Genomic DNA, 21,226 nt, shown 5'->3' with positions numbered 1-21,226 from the left:
GTCGCGTTTCTCCAGAGATGAGATATTGTCTCTTTTAGCCAGAGATGAGATATTGTCGCCTTTGGGCAGACAAGAGATATTGTCGCCTTTAGCCAGAGATATTGTCGCCTTTATCCAGAGATGAGATATTGTCGCCTTTTGCCAGAGATGAGATATTGTCGCCTTTGGCAGAGATGAGATATTGTCGCCTTTGGGCAGACATGAGATATTGTCGCCTTTAGGCAGAGATGAGATATTGTCGTCTTTAGGCAGAGATGAGATATTGTCGCCTTTAGCCAGAGATGAGATATTGCCTCATTTCGCAAGAGATGAGATATTGTCGCCTTTAGCCAGAGAAACTGTCGCCTTTAGCCAGAGATATTGTCGCCTTTAGCCAGAGATGAGATATTGTCGCCTTTAGCCAGATATATTTTCGCCTTTAGGCATAGATGAGATATTGTCGCCTTTAGGCAGAGATGAGATATTGCCGCCTTTAGCCAGGGATGAGATATTGTCGCCTTTATGCAGAGATGAGATATTGTCGCCTGTGGAGAGTGTTTATGCAGAATGGCTTCATGAGAAAGGACATGAAGAGATTCCTCTAGTTAAATTGTAAAAGAATGAATGTGATTAAAGACAAAGACGGTTTATCCTAGGGACGGTCACGAGCTAAGCAGCTGTGGGGAAATCAGTATGTGAAAAGACAGGGTATGTAGCTAAAGATGAAATATGTATCTAGAAGCAAGGACGGCCTAAGGGAAAAGCAAGATGTGTAGCAAGGTGTAGACAAAGCTGCAAAGAAAAAGTATCTATAAGACTAACCACAAAGGTCAGATGAAGTAATGTCTAATTCACCAATCCTGAGCTTAACTTTTGCAATATGCATGAACTTATTACTGATTGTATAAATGAGATGCTGTAACACCTAATAAACGAGGCTTGTTGACCATGATAGCATGAGACTTGTCTCCCGCGGTTACTTCCAACAAATGGTGACCCCGACGTGATAAGGAAAAAAGGGCGCCACGGGTGAAGAACTGCGTTGGGTTCGGGTCCGGATTTCACAGCCCGACGGACGACGAAAGAGCTAAAATTGGAGCTCCGCGTCTCGAGTGACCACACAGGTGGGCTCGACCGACACGTGCTGCCGAAGCCTGGAGGGCTGCAACGGTACCGACGTGAGTAAAAATGGACAGGCAAGCAGCATATGATTTATTTTCCGCTTTTCTTAGGCGGAGACAGTTTAAGGGTATAGACTTAGAAAAGGATCTCCCTGCTTTATTGAGCCACGCGGTCTCATATGGCTTTTTTGCAAACCCCCACTTAGTGCATACATTAGAGGAGTGGCGGCGGTATGGGGATAAGTTGTGGGAGTTAGTTTTAGATGATGATAAGTCGGCAAAAAAGATAAGTAAGTTGTGGAAAGCAGTGCATAATGAGTTGTTGATGAGTCAGGCGGAAAAAAGGGCAGCTCAGGAAGCTCAAGCTGCGCAAAAACAGAATCAAGATTATGGGCTGCCATGGGGCACTAGCGTTCCAAACCCCCCTGTTTTTTCTTCCGTTACTCTGCCGTCTGCAGCCGCAGTGCCCTCTGCACCCCCTCGCGAAGTGCAGGCTGACCTAGCAACGGAGCCCGCAGAGGTCTCCTCTAGCCCCCCCCCTTCGCTGTCCGGAGCTCCGCCGTCCGGAGCCGACTCGGCGCCGCTCCCTGTCTCGGCACCGTCTGTGCCGCAGCCGCAGCCGTCCGGCTGCTCTGAGCTTTCGGTAGCTCCGGAGCTGTCAGTTCTGCGCGGGTCGGGTCCGATCTCTGGAGCTGGGTCTGATTTTGTGGGGACTGTTGCAAGGGAAAGACGCAAGTTGTGGTCTATGCTGGCAAGGCGCGGAATAGAGGATGGTGATAATGAATTAGTACAGGCAGCGACTGAGAATCTTGCATTTCCTGTTGTTTATGCTCCCTTGCCGCAGGGAGGAGTTCAGGCTGAGATTCAATCTCTAGACTGGAAGATGTTATCACAGTTGCGAGCTACTGTAGGGTCATATGGAGTGACTAGTGAACCGGCCAGGCAAATGCTAGATTATCTTTTTAGTGCACATATCCTTCTCCCAGCAGATATTAGAAGTATCACGAAATTGATTTATACTCCTCATCAGTTAATATTGTTTAATGCTCATTGGCATCAGTTAGCTGTGGCGTCTGCAGCAGTTCAGAGAGGACCAGGAGACCCCTTAGCAGGTGTAACAATGGAACAATTGTTGGGTCTTGGGGCATGGACTCGAATAGAGGCTCAGGCGATTTCTGACCCTGAAGTTTTGCGAGAAACTATGAATTTAGCCAGGAAAGCTATGGATAGTATAAAAGCTCCGGGAGGAACGCCCATTTACATGGGAATAAAACAGGGACGTGAGGAGCCACTAGGTAATTTCATAGATAAAGTTGTGGATGCCATTAAGAAGGCTAGTGTTCCGGAATATATGCAAGGGGCTTTGATTAAACAATGTGTGCTTCAAAATGGTAATTCCTCAACCCGATCCCTGGTCAATACATTGCCCGGAGATTGGTCGATCCCTGAGTTGTTAGAAAAGGCTGCTTCGGTTCCAACTGGAACCCAGGCATTCTTAGTGAGTGCTTTGCAGAAAATTAGTGAGGGGTTGCAGGAGCAGGCAAAAGCATTTCAGGAGCAATCAAAATCCTCACATACTCAGGTTCTAGCAGCCCTTGCACCCCTCCAAGCTGCAGTCGCTACAAACCCACGCTCGCAGAACAGCCTCCGTATGAAATGTTTCCGTTGTGGAAAAACTGGACATTTTCGTCGCGATTGCCAAGCCACTGGGATTTGGTGCAGCAAATGTCGATCCAACACTCACAACGCTGCTGCCTGCAGGTCGGGAAACTCGAAAAGCAGCGCGAGCAGCAGCCGCGCTCGGACACAAGTAGCAGCTGCAGTATCGGCAACCCCCAACAGCAACAACCCCAACCTGCCACCAGCGGGAGCCTCGGCTTGGACTTGGCAGCCTCAGTAAATGTTACTATTTTGACTAATCAGCCCTATCGGATTCCTACTGGACTATTTGGCCCTGTCATGATTAATGGACAAGCAGTAGGAGGACTGTTATTGGGTAGATCGTCTGTCAGCATGATGGGACTGTTTGTTTTACCTGGAGTAATAGATGCGGACTATCAAGGGGAAATTATGATCATGGTACACACCCCTTACCCGCCTGTAAAAATACTTAAAGGGCAGCGTCTAGCTCAATTAGTGCCGCTGCCGCAGTTAGCAAAAGGACTGACTCCCCTTAAACAAGAGCCAAGAAAACAGGGAGCATTTGGCTCAACTGGGAAATTAACTTTGCTTACTCTTGATTTATCAACGCGCCCGAAAAAATCGTGCACTTTGCACTACCGTGATCAGAGTATTACTCTGACAGGACTTTTGGATACAGGAGCGGATACATCAATTATCACCCCAGGGGAGTGGCCGTCTGACTGGCCGCTTCAATCTTCAACTACCACAGTGTCAGGGGTCGGAGGAATGACACTGGCAAGCCGAACCCCCATGCTCACAGTGGAAATAGATGGCAGGAGAGCCACAGCAATTTTTTCACTTACACTACTTCCACCTACGGTATCCTGCCTTATCGGCAGGGACGTGCTGGCTCAACTGGGTCTTGTTCTTACCAACGAACACCCTTTAGTATAATGGCCATTGCTTGGACTTTCCCACTACCACTTACATGGACTACAGAAACTCCAGTCATGGTTAAGCAGTGGCCACTAAAAAGGGAAAGTCTTCAGCAAGCACATCAACTTGTGCAGGAGCAGTTTGCCCAGGGGCATTTGAAACTGTCTACTAGCCCTTGGAATACTCCGATATTTGTAATCAAAAAGAAATCTGGAAAATATCGTCTATTGCACGACCTAAGGGCTGTCAACGACCAGATGGAGCCCATGGGGGCGCTACAACCCGGATTACCCAACCCTTCTATGATTCCCGAGAATTGGCCCATCCTCATCATCGACCTGAAAGACTGTTTCTTTACAATTGCCTTACACCCCCAGGATACAAAACGTTTTGCTTTTACTCTGCCAGCGATAAATAGGGGAGAACCCGACAAGCGATTTGAATGGACAGTGTTACCACAAGGAATGCGTAACTCCCCAACCATTTGCCAGCTGTATGTCGACGCAGCACTGCAACCGTTACGCCGAGAAATGCCGGACACTATTATTTATCACTATATGGATGATATTCTTCTGGCTCAAAAGGATCCATTCACAGACTCTCAGATTGAACATATCAAAGCAGTGCTGGCAACCTCCTCTTTAGTTATAGCTCCTGAAAAGGTACAGAAATCCACGCCCTGGAAATATCTGGGATGGCAAATCACCAATAAGCAGGTGAAACCGCAAAAATTAACCATTGCTACAGACATTTCTACCCTTAATGATGCACAAAAACTCCTTGGAGACTTACAATGGCTAAAACCAATAGTAGGTCTCCCAAATGTGCTGCTAGAAAAACTGCTGCCCCTGCTGAAAGGCACGGACCCTTGCACCCCAGTGACTCTTATACCAGAACAAAAGGAGGTGCTACAAAAAATTTCAGACTGTATTACCAAAGGGTTCGTTTCCCGCATGGACCCTACAGTACCATTGACTCTTACCATTTGGAGCAGCGATATGCATCTCCTTGGTGCAGTTACTCAGCATAAAAAGAAAACGGGGGAAAGGGTCCTGGAGTGGATTTCGCCACCTCTTCAAAAACGGAAAACAATAACCACAAAAATTGAAAATCTGGCAGCAGTGGTCAAAAAAGGCCGCATGCGTATATTGGAAATTAGCGGTCTGGAACCACAGACAGTTTATCTTCCCATGGAAAAAGCAACGCTAGACTGGTATTTGCTGAATTCGCCAGATCTAGCTGAAGCGCTTTTAGCCTTGGGAGCTAAAATAGAAACAGGTCCACTTGTTCCACGAGCATTGCAATGGATCGGTGAATGGAGCTGGATTGGCGTGCCTTTGCGAAGGGACAAACCCATCTCGGAAGCTGTAACTGTTTACACTGACGCTGGGAAAAAGACACGCAAGGCAGCTATTGTTTGGCAAAAGAAGGGAATTTGGCAGCAACACACACTGGAGGCGGTCCCTGAAGACAGTTTACAAACACTAGAACTTCTTGCTGTAGTGTGGGCTGTTTCTAATATCACTGAGCCTTTGAATGTGGTTTCAGATTCTCTCTATGTAGTAGGGGTGGCCTCAAGAATTGAGGATGCAATTGTTAAGGAGGTTCAGAACAAGCGATTATATGAGTTATTTTTACAACTCAAGCGAGCCCTCAGGAACAGAACAGAGCCTTACTCCATTATCCATATCAGGAGTCATAAATTAAGCACGGGTTTAGGAGAAGGCAATCAGAGGGCAGATCGGCTGGTATCAGTTGCAGTACCAATGTCACAATTTACTCTGGCAAGGGAAGCTCATGCTACCTTCCATCAGAATGCCAGAGGACTGCAGAGGCAATTTCAGATCTCTCAAACAGATGCTTCTGCCATTGTCAGAAGCTGCCCAGTCTGTGCAAATCACAACAATGGAATGGGTCTGGGAATTGGAGTTAATCCTAGAGGTTTATCAGTCAATGAAATATGGCAAATGGATGTTACCCATGAACCCAGTCTGGGAAGGTTAAAATATGTGCATGTCACCATTGACACCTACAGCAATTTTATCTGGGCAACAGCTCAGGCTGGGGAAAGGGGCATCCATGTAACCCGACACCTCACAGCATGTTTTGCAGTCATGGGAGTATGCAAACAGTTAAAAACAGATAATGGTCCTGCCTACATAGGTCAAAAGGTTCAACGTTTTCTACAACAATGGGGTGTTAAACATATTACTGGCATTCCACACAATCCACAAGGGCAGGCAATAGTTGAACGAGCAAATAGCACCTTGAAAACTTATCTCAAGAAATTCTCAGAAATTCAGGACATGCAGGAAAGGCTTGCTAAGGCACTGTTCGTATTGAATCATTTATGCATAATAGGATCCTCAGATTGTCCTGCAGCCGAAAAACATAAGTTACAGAGCCCAGAATCAGAGAAGCATCTTGAAGAAGAAATGTGGGTTAGGTATAGATGCTTGAAAACTGGGGAATGGAAAGGCCCTGCAAGAGTGCTTTATTTAGGGCGAGGCTACCTTTGTGTTTCAACCCCTACAGGTTCTGAGTGGATTCCTGCTCGTTGGACCAAGCCGGTGACGCCATCGCATCCCGGAGAGCACAGTGAACCTGGATGACTGACTACAGATCGGTGACTGCAGAAAAGTTGGAAGAGTGTCTCCAGCTGATTGAGGAGCCACTCCAAACCTTCATTCGGCATGTTCAGTCAACAGTGACTCAAAATTTCTATGGTCCATATATGGAACTGATACATGCGTTGGTTAACATACGAGGACTGATTCCATCTAATAGATATTACAGGTGTTGGGGATGTGGTGTGCGTGAGCATCAGGCTCAAGCGTTGCTTCTTTGTGGTGGTTGTGGAAAATTGGGTTGGTACCACCAATCAGTCTTTTACATTAACCAACACTATCTGTGGTGCAGAGAGTGTGATAAAACCTGGTGTGCAGAAGACCAACCGCTAGATTCAGAACCGGAGGATATTTTATCAGTGACCCGTCTTTGCTGGGTGCTTAAGAGATTCGCTCAGAGAGCTCGAGCTGCTAGGAGGTCTCGCATCATAAGCTATCAATGCGGCGGTACAGTCAGAGCTCTTGGGGCCTAACAGCCCTAGGAGTTCTGGTCTGGCTGCAATGCTGTGGTGCATTTTGGGCCCCTCCGCAGCCTAAGGAAAATGTCTGGGTTACGTTAGCCAACAAGACGGGTCAAGATGCCATATGTTTAGCATTGTCATCTCCTGGCAATCCTTTTTCTACCTGCTTGGTAGGCATACCTTTGGACACTCCTCCATGTCCAGAAGGTGTTCTGCCTTGCCAATCAAAAGGTACAAAGGGCTACGCAGACCATTGGGATGCATATATACCACACTTTCCTGTAGCCCCTCTAGAACCACAAGAATTAGAAATTTTGGGATCAGTAAAAGCCGATTGGTGCATATATTTTAATTGGACCGGCAGTTATCGAATTGGGCCTGACAGATCAAAAATCAAACCAAGAAGTGTAAATTCTAGCCTGCTTGTATATAGAAATCAATCAGCATGGTGTAACTATACAAGCACCAGTATATCTGTTTCATCTAACAACCCTATAACATTGCCCTATGGAGTGTTTCTGATATGTGGGGATCGGGCTTGGGCAGGAGTCCCCTCTAAGATAATAGGAGGACCATGCACATTAGGTCGTTTAACACTGCTTACTCCAAATACTTCTATGATCCTCCAAATTCACAGACAGCATTCTAGAGTGAAAAGGGTGACTCATGCCTTTACCCCAGACTGTAAGGATAAGGTACAATTTTGGTCTACAACAGGAAGAATATTTGCCTCTATTTTGTCAGCTAATGTTGCCGCTGCTAAAGCATTAGCCATGCTAAATGGTTTAGGCTGCTGGCTAGCAAAACAAACGAATGCCACTTCAGAGGCATTATCTCAACTACTGATGGATGTGGATTCAGTAAGGCATGCTACACTCCAGAATAGAGCAGCAATTGATTTTCTATTACTAGCACAGGGGCACGGATGTGAGGAGTTCGAAGGCATGTGTTGTATGAACTTATCAGACCACTCCGTGTCTATACATAAACAGATACAAACGCTGCACGCATTAACTAACCGTTTGCAGGTGCAGTCTGGTTTTGGTCTTGATGACTGGCTTAGAAGTTTAGGTTTAGGCCCCTGGCTTACTTCTCTACTACAGCATTTGATTACAATCGGTCTGGTACTGATAGCTATCATATTAATAGTTCCTTGCCTCTTTAAATGCTTGCAAAATGCACTAATGAGAATGGTTGACTCAAAATACAATGTATCCTTGGTCGTCCAAAAAGAAAACGGGGGAAATGTGGAGAGTGTTTATGCAGAATGGCTTCATGAGAAAGGACATGAAGAGATTCCTCTAGTTAAATTGTAAAAGAATGAATGTGATTAAAGACAAAGACGGTTTATCCTAGGGACGGTCACGAGCTAAGCAGCTGTGGGGAAATCAGTATGTGAAAAGACAGGGTATGTAGCTAAAGATGAAATATGTATCTAGAAGCAAGGACGGCCTAAGGGAAAAGCAAGATGTGTAGCAAGGTGTAGACAAAGCTGCAAAGAAAAAGTATCTATAAGACTAACCACAAAGGTCAGATGAAGTAATGTCTAATTCACCAATCCTGAGCTTAACTTTTGCAATATGCATGAACTTATTACTGATTGTATAAATGAGATGCTGTAACACCTAATAAACGAGGCTTGTTGACCATGATAGCATGAGACTTGTCTCCCGCGGTTACTTCCAACAGTCGCCTTTAGCCAGAGATGAGATATTGCCTCATTTCGCAAGAGATATTGTCGCCTTTAGCAAGAGATGAGGTATTGTCGCCTTTAGCCAGAGATAAAGTATTGTCACCTTTAGCCAGAGAAGAGGTATTGTCTAATTTAGGCAGAGATGAGATATTGTCGCTTTTAGGAAGAGATGAGATATTGTCGCCTTTAGCCAGAGATGAGATATTGTCGCTTTTAGCCAGAGAAATTGTCGCCTTTAGCTAGAGATGAGATACTGTCGCATTTAACCTGAGATGAGATATTGTCGCCTTTAGCCAGAGATGAGATATTGCTGCCTTTAGCCAGAGATGAGATATTGCCTCATTTCACCTGAGATGAGATATTGTCGCCTATACCAGAGATATTGTCGCCTTTAGCCAGAGATGTGATATTGTCGCCTTTAGCCAGAGATATTGTCACCTTTAGCCAGAGATATTGCCTCATTTCACCTGAGATGTGATATTGTCGCCTTTAGACAGAGATGAGATATTGCCGCTTTTAGCCAGAGATGAGATATTGCCTCATTTCGCCTGAGATGAGATATTTTCGCCTTGGGAAGAGATGAGATATTGTCGCCTTTAGCCAAAGATATTGTCGCCTTTTGCCAGAGATATTGTCGCCTTTAGGCAGAGATGATATACTGTCGCCATTAGCCAGAGATGAGATACTGTCTCCTTTAGACAGAGATATTGTCTCCTTTAGCCAGAGATTTTTCCTCATTTAGCCAGAGATGAGGTATTGTCGCCTTTAGCCAGAGATGAGATATTGCCGCCTTTAGCCAGAGATGAGATATTGCCTCATTTCGCCTGAGATGAGATATTGTCGCCTTTAGCCAGAGATGAGATATTGTCTCTTTTAGCCTGAGATGAGATATTGTCGCCTTTGGGCAGACATGAGATATTGTCGCATTTAGCCAGAGATATTGTCGCCTTTAGCCAGAGATGAGATATTGTCGCCTTTTGCCAGAGATGAGATATTGTTGCCTTTGACAGAGATGAGATATTGTCGCCTTTGGGCAGACATGAGATATTGTCGCCTTTAGGCAGAGATGAGATATTGTCGTCTTTAGGCAGAGATGAGATATTGTCGCCTTTAGCCAGAGATGAGATATTGCCTCATTTCGCAAGAGAAGAGATATTGTCGCCTTTAGCCAGAGATATTGTTGCCTTTAGCCAGAGATATTGTCGCCTTTAGCCAGAGATGAGATATTGTCGCCTTTAGCCAGAGATATTTTCGCATTTAGGCATAGATGAGATATTGTCGCCTTTAGGCAGAGATGAGATATTGCCGCCTTTAGCCAGAGATGAGTTATTGTCGCCTTTAGCCAGAGATGAGGTATTGTCACCTTTAGCCACAGAAGCGGTATTGTCTACTTTAGGCAGAGATGAGATATTGTCGCTTTTAGGCAGAGATGAGATATTGGCGCCTTTAGGCAGAGATGAGATATTGGCGCCTTTAGCCAGAGAAATTGTCGCCTTTAGCTAGAGATGAGATATTGTCGCATTTAACCTGAGATGAGATATTGTCGCCTTTAGCCAGAAATGAGATGTTGTCGCCTTTAGGCAGAGTTGAGATACTGTCGCCTTAAGCCAGAGATGAGATATTGCCGCCTTTAACCAGAGATGAGACACGTTTTCCTTTAGCCAGAAATGAGGTATTGTCTACTTTAGGCAGAGATGAGGTATTGCCGACTTTAGCCAGAGATATTGCAGCCTTTAGCCAGAGATATTGTCGCCTTTAGCCGGTGATGATATTGTTGCCTTTAGCCAGATATATTGTCGCCTTTAGCCAGAGATGAGATATTGTCGCCTTTAGCCAGAGATCAGATATTGTCGCCTTTAGCCAGAGATATTGTCGCCTTTAGCCAGAGATATTGCCTCATTTCACCTGAGATGAGATATCGTCGCCTTTAGCCAGAGATGAGATATTGCCGCCTTTAGCCAGAGATGAGATATTGCCTCATTTCGCCTGAGATGAGATATTGTCGCCTTTAGGCAGAGATGAGATATTGTCGCCTTTAGCCAAAGATATTGTCGCCTTTACCAGAGATATTGTCGCCTTTAGGCAGAGATGAGATATTGTCGCCATTAGCCAGAGATGAGATATTGTCGCCTTTAGCCAGAGATATTGTCGCTTTTAGCCCGAGATTTTTCCTCATTTAGCCAGAGATGAGATATTGTCGCCTTTCGCCAGAGATGAGATATTGTCGCCTTTAGCCAGAGATGAGATATTGTCTCTTTTAGCCAGAGATGAGATATTGTCACCTTTGGGCAGACATGAGATATTGTCGCCTTTAGCCAGAGATATTGTCGCCTTTAGCCAGAGATGAGATATTGTCGCCTTTAGGCAGAGATGAGATATTGTCGCCTTTAGGCAGAGATGAGATATTGTCGCCTTTGGGCAGACATGAGATATTGTCACCATTAGGCAGAGATGAGATATTGTCGTCTTTATGCAGAGATGAGTTATTGTCGCCTTTAGCCAGAGATGAGATATTGCCTCATTTCGCAAGAGATGAGATATTATCGCCTTTAGCCAAAGATATTGTCGCCTTTAGCCAGAGATATTGTCGCCTTTAGCCAGAGATGAGATATTGGCGCCTTTAGCCAGAGATATTTTCGTCTTTAGGCATAGATGAGATATTGTCGCCTTTAGGCAGAGATGAGATATTGCCGCCTTTAGCCAGAGATGACATATTGTCGCCTTTAGCCAGAGATGAGATATTATCGCCTTTAGCCAGAGATGAGATATTGCCTCATTTCGCAAGAGATATTGTCGCCTTTAGCCAGAGATGAGGTATTTTCGCCTTTAGCCAGAGATAAGGTATTGTCACCTTTAGCCAGATAAGAGGTATTGTCTACTTTAGGCAGAGATGAGGTATTATCGCTTTTAGGCAGAGATGAGATATTGTCGCCTTTAGGCAGAGATGAGATATTGGCGCCTTTAGCCAGAGAAATTGTCGCCATTAGCTAGAGATGAGATATTGTCGCCTTTAGCCAGAGATGAGATATTGTCGCCTTTAGCCAGAGATGAGATATTGTCACCTTTAGCCAGAGATAAGATGTTGTCGCCTTTAGGCAGAGTTGAGATATTGCCGCCTTAAGTCAGAGATGAGATATTGTCGCCTTTAACCAGAGATGAGATACTGTTTCCTTTAGACAGAAATGAGGTATTGTCTACTTTAGGCAGAGATGAGGTATTGCCGACTTAGCCAGAGATATTGCCGCCTTTAGCCAGAGATATTGTCACCTTTAGCCAGAGATATTGTCGCCTTTAGCCAGAGACGAGATATTGTCGCCTTTAGCCAGAGATATTGTCGCCTTTAGCCAGAGATGAGATATTGTCGCCTTTAGCCAGAGATGTGATATTGTCGCCTTTAGCCAGAGATGTTGTCGCCTTTAGCCAGAGATATTGCCTCATTTCACCTGAGATGAGATATTGTCGCCTTTAGCCAGAGATGAGATATTGCCGCCTTTAGCCAGAGATGAGATATTGCCTCATTTCGCCTGAGATGAGATATTGTCGCCTTTAGGCAGAGATGAGATATTTTCGCCTTTAGCCAAAGATATTGTCGCCTTTACCAGAGATATTGTCGCCTTTAGGCCGAGATGAGATATTGTCGCCATTAGCCAGAGATGAGATATTGTCACCTTTAGCCTGAGATATTGTCTCCTTTAGCCAGAGATTTTTCCTCATTTAGCCAGAGATGAGATATTGTCGCCTTTAGCCAGAGATGAGATATTGCCTCATTTCGCCTGAGATGAGATATTGTCGCCTTTAGCCAGAGATGAGATACTGTCACTTTTAGCCAGAGATGAGATATTGTCGCCTTTGGGCAGACATGAGATATTGTCGCCTTTAGCCAGAGATATTGTCGCCTTTAGCCAGAGATGAGATATTGTCGCCTTTAGCCAGATATATTGTCTCCTTTAGCCGGAGATTTTTCCTCATTTAGCCAGAGATGAGATATTGTCGCCTTTAGCCAGAGATGAGATATTGCCTCATTTCGCCTGAGATGAGATATTGTCGCCTTTAGCCAGAGATGAGATATTGTCGCCTTTAGCCAGAGATGAGATATTGTCACTTTTAGCCAGAGATGAGATATTGTCGCCTTTGGGCAGACATGAGATATTGTTGCCTTTAGACAGAGATATTGTCGCCTTTAGCCAGAGATGAGATATTGCCGCCTTTAGCCAGAGATGAGATATTGCCTCATTTCGCCTGAGATGAGATATTGTAGCCTTTAGCCAGAGATGAGATATTGTCTCTTTTAGCCAGAGATGAGATATTGTCGCCCTTGGGCAGACATGAGATATTGTCGCATTTAGCCAGAGATATTGTCGCCTTTAGCCAGAGATGAGATATTGTCGCCTTTTGCCAGAGATGAGATATTGTCGCCTTTGACAGAGATGAGATATTGTCGCCTTTGGGCAGACATGAGATATTGTCGCCTTTAGGCAGAGATGAGATATTGTCGTCTTTAGCCAGAGATGAGATATTGCCTCATTTAGCAAGAGATGAGATATTATCGCCTTTAGCCAAAGATATTGTCGCCTTTAGCCAGAGATATTGTCGCCTTTAGCCAGAGATGAGATATTGTCGCCTTTAGCCAGAGATATTTTCGTCTTTAGGCATAGATGAGATATTGTCGCCTTTAGGCAGAGATGAGATATTGCCGCATTTAGCCAGAGATGAGATATTGTCGCCTTTAGCCAGAGATGAGATATTGCCTCATTTCGCCTGAGATGAGATATTGTCGCCTTTAGCCAGAGATGAGATATTGTCGCCTTTAGCCAGAGATGAGATATTTTCACTTTTAGCCAGAGATGAGATATTGTCGCCTTTGGGCAGACATGAGATATTGTCGCCTTTAGCCAGAGATATTGTCGCCTTTAGCCAGAGATGAGATATTGTCGCCTTTAGCCAGAGATATTGTCTCCTTTAGCCGGAGATTTTTCCTCATTTAGCCAGAGATGAGATATTGTCGCCTTTAGCCAGAGATGAGATATTGCCTCATTTCGCCTGAGATGAGATATTGTCGCCTTTAGCCAGAGATGAGATATTGTCGCCTTTAGCCAGAGATGAGTTATTGTCTCTTTTAGTCAGAGATGAGATATTGTCGCCTTTGGGCAGACATGAGATATTGTTGCCTTTAGACAGAGATATTGTCGCCTTTAGCCAGAGATGAGATATTGCTGCCTTTAGCCAGAGATGAGATATTGCCTCATTTCGCCTGAGATGAGATATTGTCGCCTTTAGCCAGAGATGAGATATTGTCTCTTTTAGCCAGAGATGAGATATTGTCGCCTTTGGGCAGACATGAGATATTGTCGCCTTTAGCCAGAGATATTGTCGCCTTTAGCCAGAGATGAGATATTGTCTCTTTTAGCCAGAGATGAGATATTGTCGCCTTTGTGCAGACATGAGATATTGTCGCCTTTAGCCAGAGATATTGTCGCCTTTAGCCAGAGATGAGATATTGTCTCTTTTAGCCAGAGATGAGATATTGTCGCCCTTGGGCAGACATGAGATATTGTCGCATTTAGCCAGAGATATTGTCGCCTTTAGCCAGAGATGAGATATTGTCGCCTTTTGCCAGAGATGAGATATTGTCGCCTTTGACAGAGATGAGATATTGTCGCCTTTGGGCAGACATGAGATATTGTCGCCTTTAGGCAGAGATGAGATATTGTCGTCTTTAGCCAGAGATGAGATATTGCCTCATTTCGCAAGAGATGAGATATTATCGCCTTTAGCCAAAGATATTGTCGCCTTTAGCCAGAGATATTGTCGCCTTTAGCCAGAGATGAGATATTGTCGCCTTTAGCCAGAGATATTTTCGTCTTTAGGCATAGATGAGATATTGTCGCCTTTAGGCAGAGATGAGATATTGCCGCCTTTAGCCAGAGATGAGATATTGTCGCCTTTAGCCAGAGATGAGATATTGCCTCATTTCGCCTGAGATGAGATATTGTCGCCTTTAGCCAGAGATGAGATATTGTCGCCTTTAGCCAGAGATGAGATATTGTCAATTTTTGCCAGAGATGAGATATTGTCGCCTTTGGGCAGACATGAGATATTGTCGCCTTTAGCCAGAGATATTGTCGCCTTTAGCCAGAGATGAGATATTGTCGCCTTTAGCCAGAGATATTGTCTCCTTTAGCCAGAGATTTTTCCTCATTTAGCCAGAGATGAGATATTGTCGCCTTTAGCCAGAGATGAGATATTGCCTCATTTCGCCTGAGATGAGATATTGTCGCCTTTAGCCAGAGATGAGATATTGTCGCCTTTAGCCAGAGATGAGTTATTGTCTCTTTTAGCCAGAGATGAGATATTGTCGCCTTTGGGCAGACATGAGATATTGTTGCCTTTAGACAGAGATATTGTCGCCTTTAGCCAGAGATGAGATATTGCCGCCTTTAGCCAGAGATGAGATATTGCCTCATTTCGCCTGAGATGAGATATTGTCGCCTTTAGCCAGAGATGAGATATTGTCTCTTTTAGCCAGAGATGAGATATTGTCGCCTTTGGGCAGACATGAGATATTGTCGCATTTAGCCAGAGATATTGTCGCCTTTAGCCAGAGATGAGATATTGTCGCCTTTTGCCAGAGATGAGATATTGTCGCCTTTGACAGAGATGAGATATTGTCGCCTTTGGGCAGAGATGAGATATTGTCGTCTTTAGCAAGAGATGAGATATTGCCTCATTTCGCAAGAGATGAGATATTATCGCCTTTAGCCAAAGATATTGTCCCTTTTAGCCAGAGATATTGTCGCCTTTAGCCAGAGATAAGATGTTGTCGCCTTTAGGCAGAGTTGAGATATTGCCGCCTTAAGCCAGAGATGAGATATTGTCGCCTTTAACCAGAGATGAGATACTGTTTCCTTTAGACAGAAATGAGGTATTGTCTACTTTTGGCAGAGATGAGGTATTGCCGACTTTAGCCAGAGATATTGCCGCCTTTAGCCAGAGATATTGTCACCTTTAGCCAGAGATATTGTCGCCCTTAGCCAGAGACGAGATATTGTCGCCTTTAGCCAGAGATATTGTCGCCTTTAGCCAGAGATGAGATATTGTCGCCTTTAGCCAGAGATGTGATATTGTCGCCTTTAGCCAGAGATATTGTCGCCTTTAGCCAGAGATATTGCCTCATTTCACCTGAGATGAGATATTGTCGCCTTTAGCCAGAGATGAGATATTGCCGCCTTTAGCCAGAGATGAGATATTGCCTCATTTCGCCTGAGATGAGATATTGTCGCCTTTAGGCAGAGATGAGATATTTTCGCCTTTAGCCAAAGATATTGTCGCCTTTACCAGAGATATTGTCGCCTTTAGGCCGAGATGAGATATTGTCGCCATTAGCCAGAGATGAGATATTGTCACCTTTAGCCAGAGATATTGTCTCCTTTAGCCAGAGATTTTTCCTCATTTAGCCAGAGATGAGATATTGTCGCCTTTAGCCAGAGATGAGATATTGCCTCATTTCGCCTGAGATGAGATATTGTCGCCTTTAGCCAGAGATGAGATATTGTCGCCTTTAGCCAGAGATGAGGTATTGTCACTTTTAGCCAGAGATGAGATATTGTCGCCTTTGGGCAGACATGAGATATTGTCGCCTTTAGCCAGAGATATTGTCGCCTTTAGCCAGAGATGAGATATTGTCGCCTTTAGCCAGAGATATTGTCTCCTTTAGCCGGAGATTTTTCCTCATTTAGCCAGAGATGAGATATTGTCGCCTTTAGCCAGAGATGAGATATTGCCTCATTTCGCCTGAGATGAGATATTGTCGCCTTTAGCCAGAGATGAGATATTGTCGCCTTTAGCCAGAGATGAGATATTGTCACTTTTAGCCAGAGATGAGATATTGTCGCCTTTGGGCAGACATGAGATATTGCTGCCTTTAGACAGAGATATTGTCGCCTTTAGCCAGAGATGAGATATTGCCGCCTTTAGCCAGAGATGAGATATTGCCTCATTTCGCCTGAGATGAGATATTGTCGCCTTTAGCCAGAGATGAGATATTGTCTCTTTTAGCCAGAGATGAGATATTGTCGCCTTTAGCCAGACATGAGATATTGTCGCATTTAGCCAGAGATATTGTCGCCTTTAGCCAGAGATGAGATATTGTCGCCTTTTGCCAGAGATGAGATATTGTCGCCTTTGACAGAGATGAGATATTGTCGCCTTTGGGCAGACATGAGATATTGTCGCCTTTAGGCAGAGATGAGATATTGTCGTCTTTAGGCAGAGATGAGATATTGTCGCCTTTAGCCAGAGATGAGATATTGCCTCATTTCGCAAGAGAAGAGATATTGTCGCCTTTAGCCAGAGATATTGTTGCCTTTAGCCAGAGATATTGTCGCCTTTAGCCAGAGATGAGATATTGTCGCCTTTAGCCAGAGATATTTTCGCATTTAGGCATAGATGAGATATTGTCGCCCTTAGGCAGAGATGAGATATTGCCGCCTTTAGCCAGAGATGAGATATTGCCGCATTTCGCAAGAGATATTGTCGCCTTTAGCCAGAGATGAGGTATTGTCGCATTTAGCCAGAGATGAGTTATTGTCGCCTTTAGCCAGAGATGAGGTATTGTCACCTTTAGCCACAGAAGCGGTATTGTCTACTTTAGGCAGAGATGAGATATTGTCGCTTTTAGGCAGAGATAAGATATTGGCGCCTTTAGGCAGAGATGAGATATTGGCGCCTTTAGCCAGAGAAATTGTCGCCTTTCGCTAGAGATGAGATATTGTCGCATTTAACCTGAGATGAGATATTGTCGCCTTTAGCCAGAAATGAGATGTTGTCGCCTTTAGGCAGAGTTGAGATAATGTCGCCTTAAGCCAGAGATGAGATATTGCCGCCTTTAACCAGAGATGAGACACGTTTTCCTTTAGCCAGAAATGAGGTATTGTCTACTTTAGGCAGAGATGAGGTATTGCCGACTTTAGCCAGAGATATTGCAGCCTTTAGCCAGAGATATTGTCGCCTTTAGCCGGAGATGAGATATTGTTGCCTTTAGCCAGATATATTGTCGCCTTTAGCCAGAGATGAGATATTGTCGCCTTTAGCCAGAGATATTGTCGCCTTTAGCCAGAGATATTGCCTCATTTCACCTGAGATGAGATATTGTCGCCTTTAGCCAGAGATGAGATATTGCCGCCTTTAGCCAGAGATGAGATATTGCCTCATTTCGCCTGAGATGAGATATTGTCGCCTTTAGCCAAAGATATTGTCGCCTTTACCAGAGATATTGTCGCCTTTAGGCAGAGATGAGATATTGTCGCCATTAGCCAGAGATGAGATATTGTCGTCTTTAGCCAAAGATGAGATATTGCCGCCTTTAGCCAGAGATGAGATATTGCCTCATTTCGCCTGAGATGAGATATTGTCGCCTTTAGCCAGAGATGAGATATTGTCTCTTTTAGCCAGAGATGACATATTGTCGCCTTTGGGCAGACATGAGATATTGTCGCATTTAGCCAGAGATATTGTCGCCTTTAGCCAGAGATGAGATATTGTCGCCTTTTGCCAGAGATGAGATATTGTCGCCTTTGACAGAGATGAGATATTGTCGCCTTTGGGCAGACATGAGATATTGTCGCCTTTAGGCAGAGATGAGATATTGTCGTCTTTAGCAAGAGATGAGATATTGCCTCATTTCGCAAGAGATGAGATATTATCGCCTTTAGCCAAAGATATTGTCGCTTTTAGCCAGAGATATTGTCGTCTTTAGCCAGAGATAAGATGTTGTCGCCTTTAGGCAGAGTTGAGATATTGCCGCCTTAAGCCAGAGATGAGATATTGTCGCCTTTAACCAGAGATGAGATACTGTTTCCTTTAGACAGAAATGAGGTATTGTCTACTTTTGGCAGAGATGAGGTATTGCCGACTTTAGCCAGAGATATTGCCGCCTTTAGCCAGAGATATTGTCACCTTTAGCCAGAGATATTGTCGCCTTTAGCCAGAGACGAGATATTGTCGCCTTTAGCCAGAGATATTGTCACCTTTAGCCAGAGATGAGATATTGTCGCCTTTAGCCAGAGATGTGATATTGTCGCCTTTAGCCAGAGATATTGTCGCCTTTAGCCAGAGATATTGCCTCATTTCACCTGAGATGAGATATTGTCGCCTTTAGCCAGAGATGAGATATTGCCGCCTTTAGCCAGAGATGAGATATTGCCTCATTTCGCCTGAGATGAGATATTGTCGCCTTTAGGCAGAGATGAGATATTTTCGCCTTTAGCCAAAGATATTGTCGCCTTTACCAGAGATATTGTCGCCTTTAGGCCGAGATGAGATATTGTCGCCATTAGCCAGAGATGAGATATTGTCACCTTTAGCCAGAGATATTGTCTCCTTTAGCCAGAGATTTTTCCTCATTTAGCCAGAGATGAGATATTGTCGCCTTTAGCCAGAGATGAGATATTGCCTCATTTCGCCTGAGATGAGATATTGTCGCCTTTAGCCAGAGATGAGATATTGTCGCCTTTAGCCAGAGATGAGATATTGTCACTTTTAGCCAGAGATGAGATATTGTCGCCTTTGGGCAGACATGAGATATTGTCGCCTTTAGCCAGAGATATTGTCGCCTTTAGCCAGAGATGAGATATTGTCGCCTTTAGCCAGAGATATTGTCTCCTTTAGCCGGAGATTTTTCCTCATTTAGCCAGAGATGAGATATTGTCGCCTTTAGCCAGAGATGAGATATTGCCTCATTTCGCCTGAGATGAGATATTGTCGCCTTTAGCCAGAGATGAGATATTGTCGCCTTTAGCCAGAGATGAGATATTGTCACTTTTAGCCAGAGATGAGATATTGTCGCCTTTGGGCAGACATGAGATATTGCTGCCTTTAGACAGAGATATTGTCGCCTTTAGCCAGAGATGAGATATTGCCGCCTTTAGCCAGAGATGAGATATTGCCTCATTTCGCCTGAGATGAGATATTGTCATCTTTAGCCAGAGATGAGATATTGTCTCTTTTAGCCAGAGATGAGATATTGTCGCCTTTGGGCAGACATGAGATATTGTCGCATTTAGCCAGAGATATTGTCGCCTTTAGCCAGAGATGAGGTATTTTCGCCTTTAGCCAGAGATAAGGTATTGTCACCTTTAGCCAGAGAAGAGGTATTGTCTACTTTAGGCAGAGATGAGGTATTATCGCTTTTAGGCAGAGATGAGATACTGTCGCCTTTAGCCAGAGATATTGTCGCCTTTAGCCAGAGATATTGCCTCATTTCACCTGAGATGAGATATTGTCGCCTTTAGCCAGAGATGAGATATTGCCGCCTTTAGCCAGAGATGAGATATTGCCTCATTTCGCCTGAGATGAGATATTGTCGCCTTTAGGCAGAGATGAGATATTTTCGCCTTTAGCCAAAGATATTGTCGCCTTTACCAGAGATATTGTCGCCTTTAGGCCGAGATGAGATATTGTCGCCATTAGCCAGAGATGAGATATTGTCACCTTTAGCCAGAGATATTGTCTCCTTTAGCCAGAGATTTTTCCTCATTTAGCCAGAGATGAGATATTGTCGCCTTTAGCCAGAGATGAGATATTGCCTCATTTCGCCTGAGATGAGATATTGTCGCCTTTAGCCAGAGATGAGATATTGTCGCCTTTAGCCAGAGATGAGATATTGTCACTTTTAGCCAGAGATGAGATATTGTCGCCTTTGGGCAGACATGAGATATTGTCGCCTTTAGCCAGAGATATTGTCGCCTTTAGCCAGAGATGAGATATTGTCGCCTTTAGCCAGAGATATTGTCTCCTTTAGCCGGAGATTTTTCCTCATTTAGCCAGAGATGAGATATTGTCGCCTTTAGCCAGAGATGAGATATTGCCTCATTTCGCCTGAGATGAGATATTGTCGCCTTTAGCCAGAGATGAGATATTGTCGCCTTTAGCCAGAGATGAGATATTGTCACTTTTAGCCAGAGATGAGATATTGTCGCCTTTGGGCAGACATGAGATATTGCTGCCTTTAGACAGAGATATTGTCGTATTTAGCCAGAGATGAGATATTGCCGCCTTTAGCCAGAGATGAGATATTGCCTCATTTCGCCTGAGATGAGATATTGTCATCTTTAGCCAGAGATGAGATATTGTCTCTTTTAGCCAGAGATGAGATATTGTCGCCTTTGGGCAGACATGAGATATTGTCGCATTTAGCCAGAGATATTGTCGCCTTTAGCCAGAGATGAGATATTGTCGCCTTTTGCCAGAGATGAGATATTGTCGCCTTTGACAGAGATGAGATATTGTCGCCTTTGGGCAGACATGAGATATTGTCGCCTTTAGGCAGAGATGAGATATTGTCGTCTTTAGGCAGAGATGAGATATTGTCGCCTTTAGCCAGAGATGAGATATTGCCTCATTTCGCAAGAGAAGAGATATTGTCGCCTTTAGCCAGAGATATTGTTGCCTTTAGCCAGAGATATTGTCGCCTTTAGCCAGAGATGAGATATTGTCGCCTTTAGCCAGAGATATTTTCGCATTTAGGCATAGATGAGATATTGTCGCCCTTAGGCAGAGATGAGATATTGCCGCCTTTAGCCAGAGATGAGATATTGCCGCATTTCGCAAGAGATATTGTCGCCTTTAGCCAGAGATGAGGTATTGTCGCATTTAGCCAGAGATGAGTTATTGTCGCCTTTAGCCACAGAAGCGGTATTGTCTACTTTAGGCAGAGATGAGATATTGTCGCTTTTAGGCAGAGATGAGATATTGGCGCCTTTAGGCAGAGATGAGATATTGGCGCCTTTA

General features: G+C 44.4%; 1 protein-coding gene across 1 annotated transcript; it reads left to right on the top strand.

The window, feature by feature from the left end:
• The first annotated feature begins 529 nt into the window (after positions 1 to 529).
• LOC146759594 (uncharacterized) lies at positions 530 to 3,003 on the top strand. The gene has a single exon (XM_085510753.1). It carries the CDS (start codon positions 1,168 to 1,170, stop codon positions 2,998 to 3,000), a length of 1,833 nt encoding a protein of 610 aa, XP_085366879.1. The 5' UTR covers positions 530 to 1,167; the 3' UTR covers positions 3,001 to 3,003.
• The last annotated feature ends 18,223 nt before the right edge of the window (positions 3,004 to 21,226 follow it).

This window comes from Coturnix japonica, chromosome 10, assembly GCF_054131305.1.
Source record: "Coturnix japonica strain WE chromosome 10, WE-NBRP24, whole genome shotgun sequence".
NCBI classification, from domain to species: domain Eukaryota; kingdom Metazoa; phylum Chordata; class Aves; order Galliformes; family Phasianidae; genus Coturnix; species Coturnix japonica.
Note: the sequence above shows the minus strand (reverse complement) of the source record. Positions and strands in the feature narration are given on the sequence as shown.

What these genes read in the sequence shown, in the direction of transcription:
- LOC146759594 (XM_085510753.1), top strand. Translation starts at nt 1,168, where the DNA reads ATGGACAGGCAAGCAGCATATGATTTATTTTCCGCTTTTCTTAGGCGG.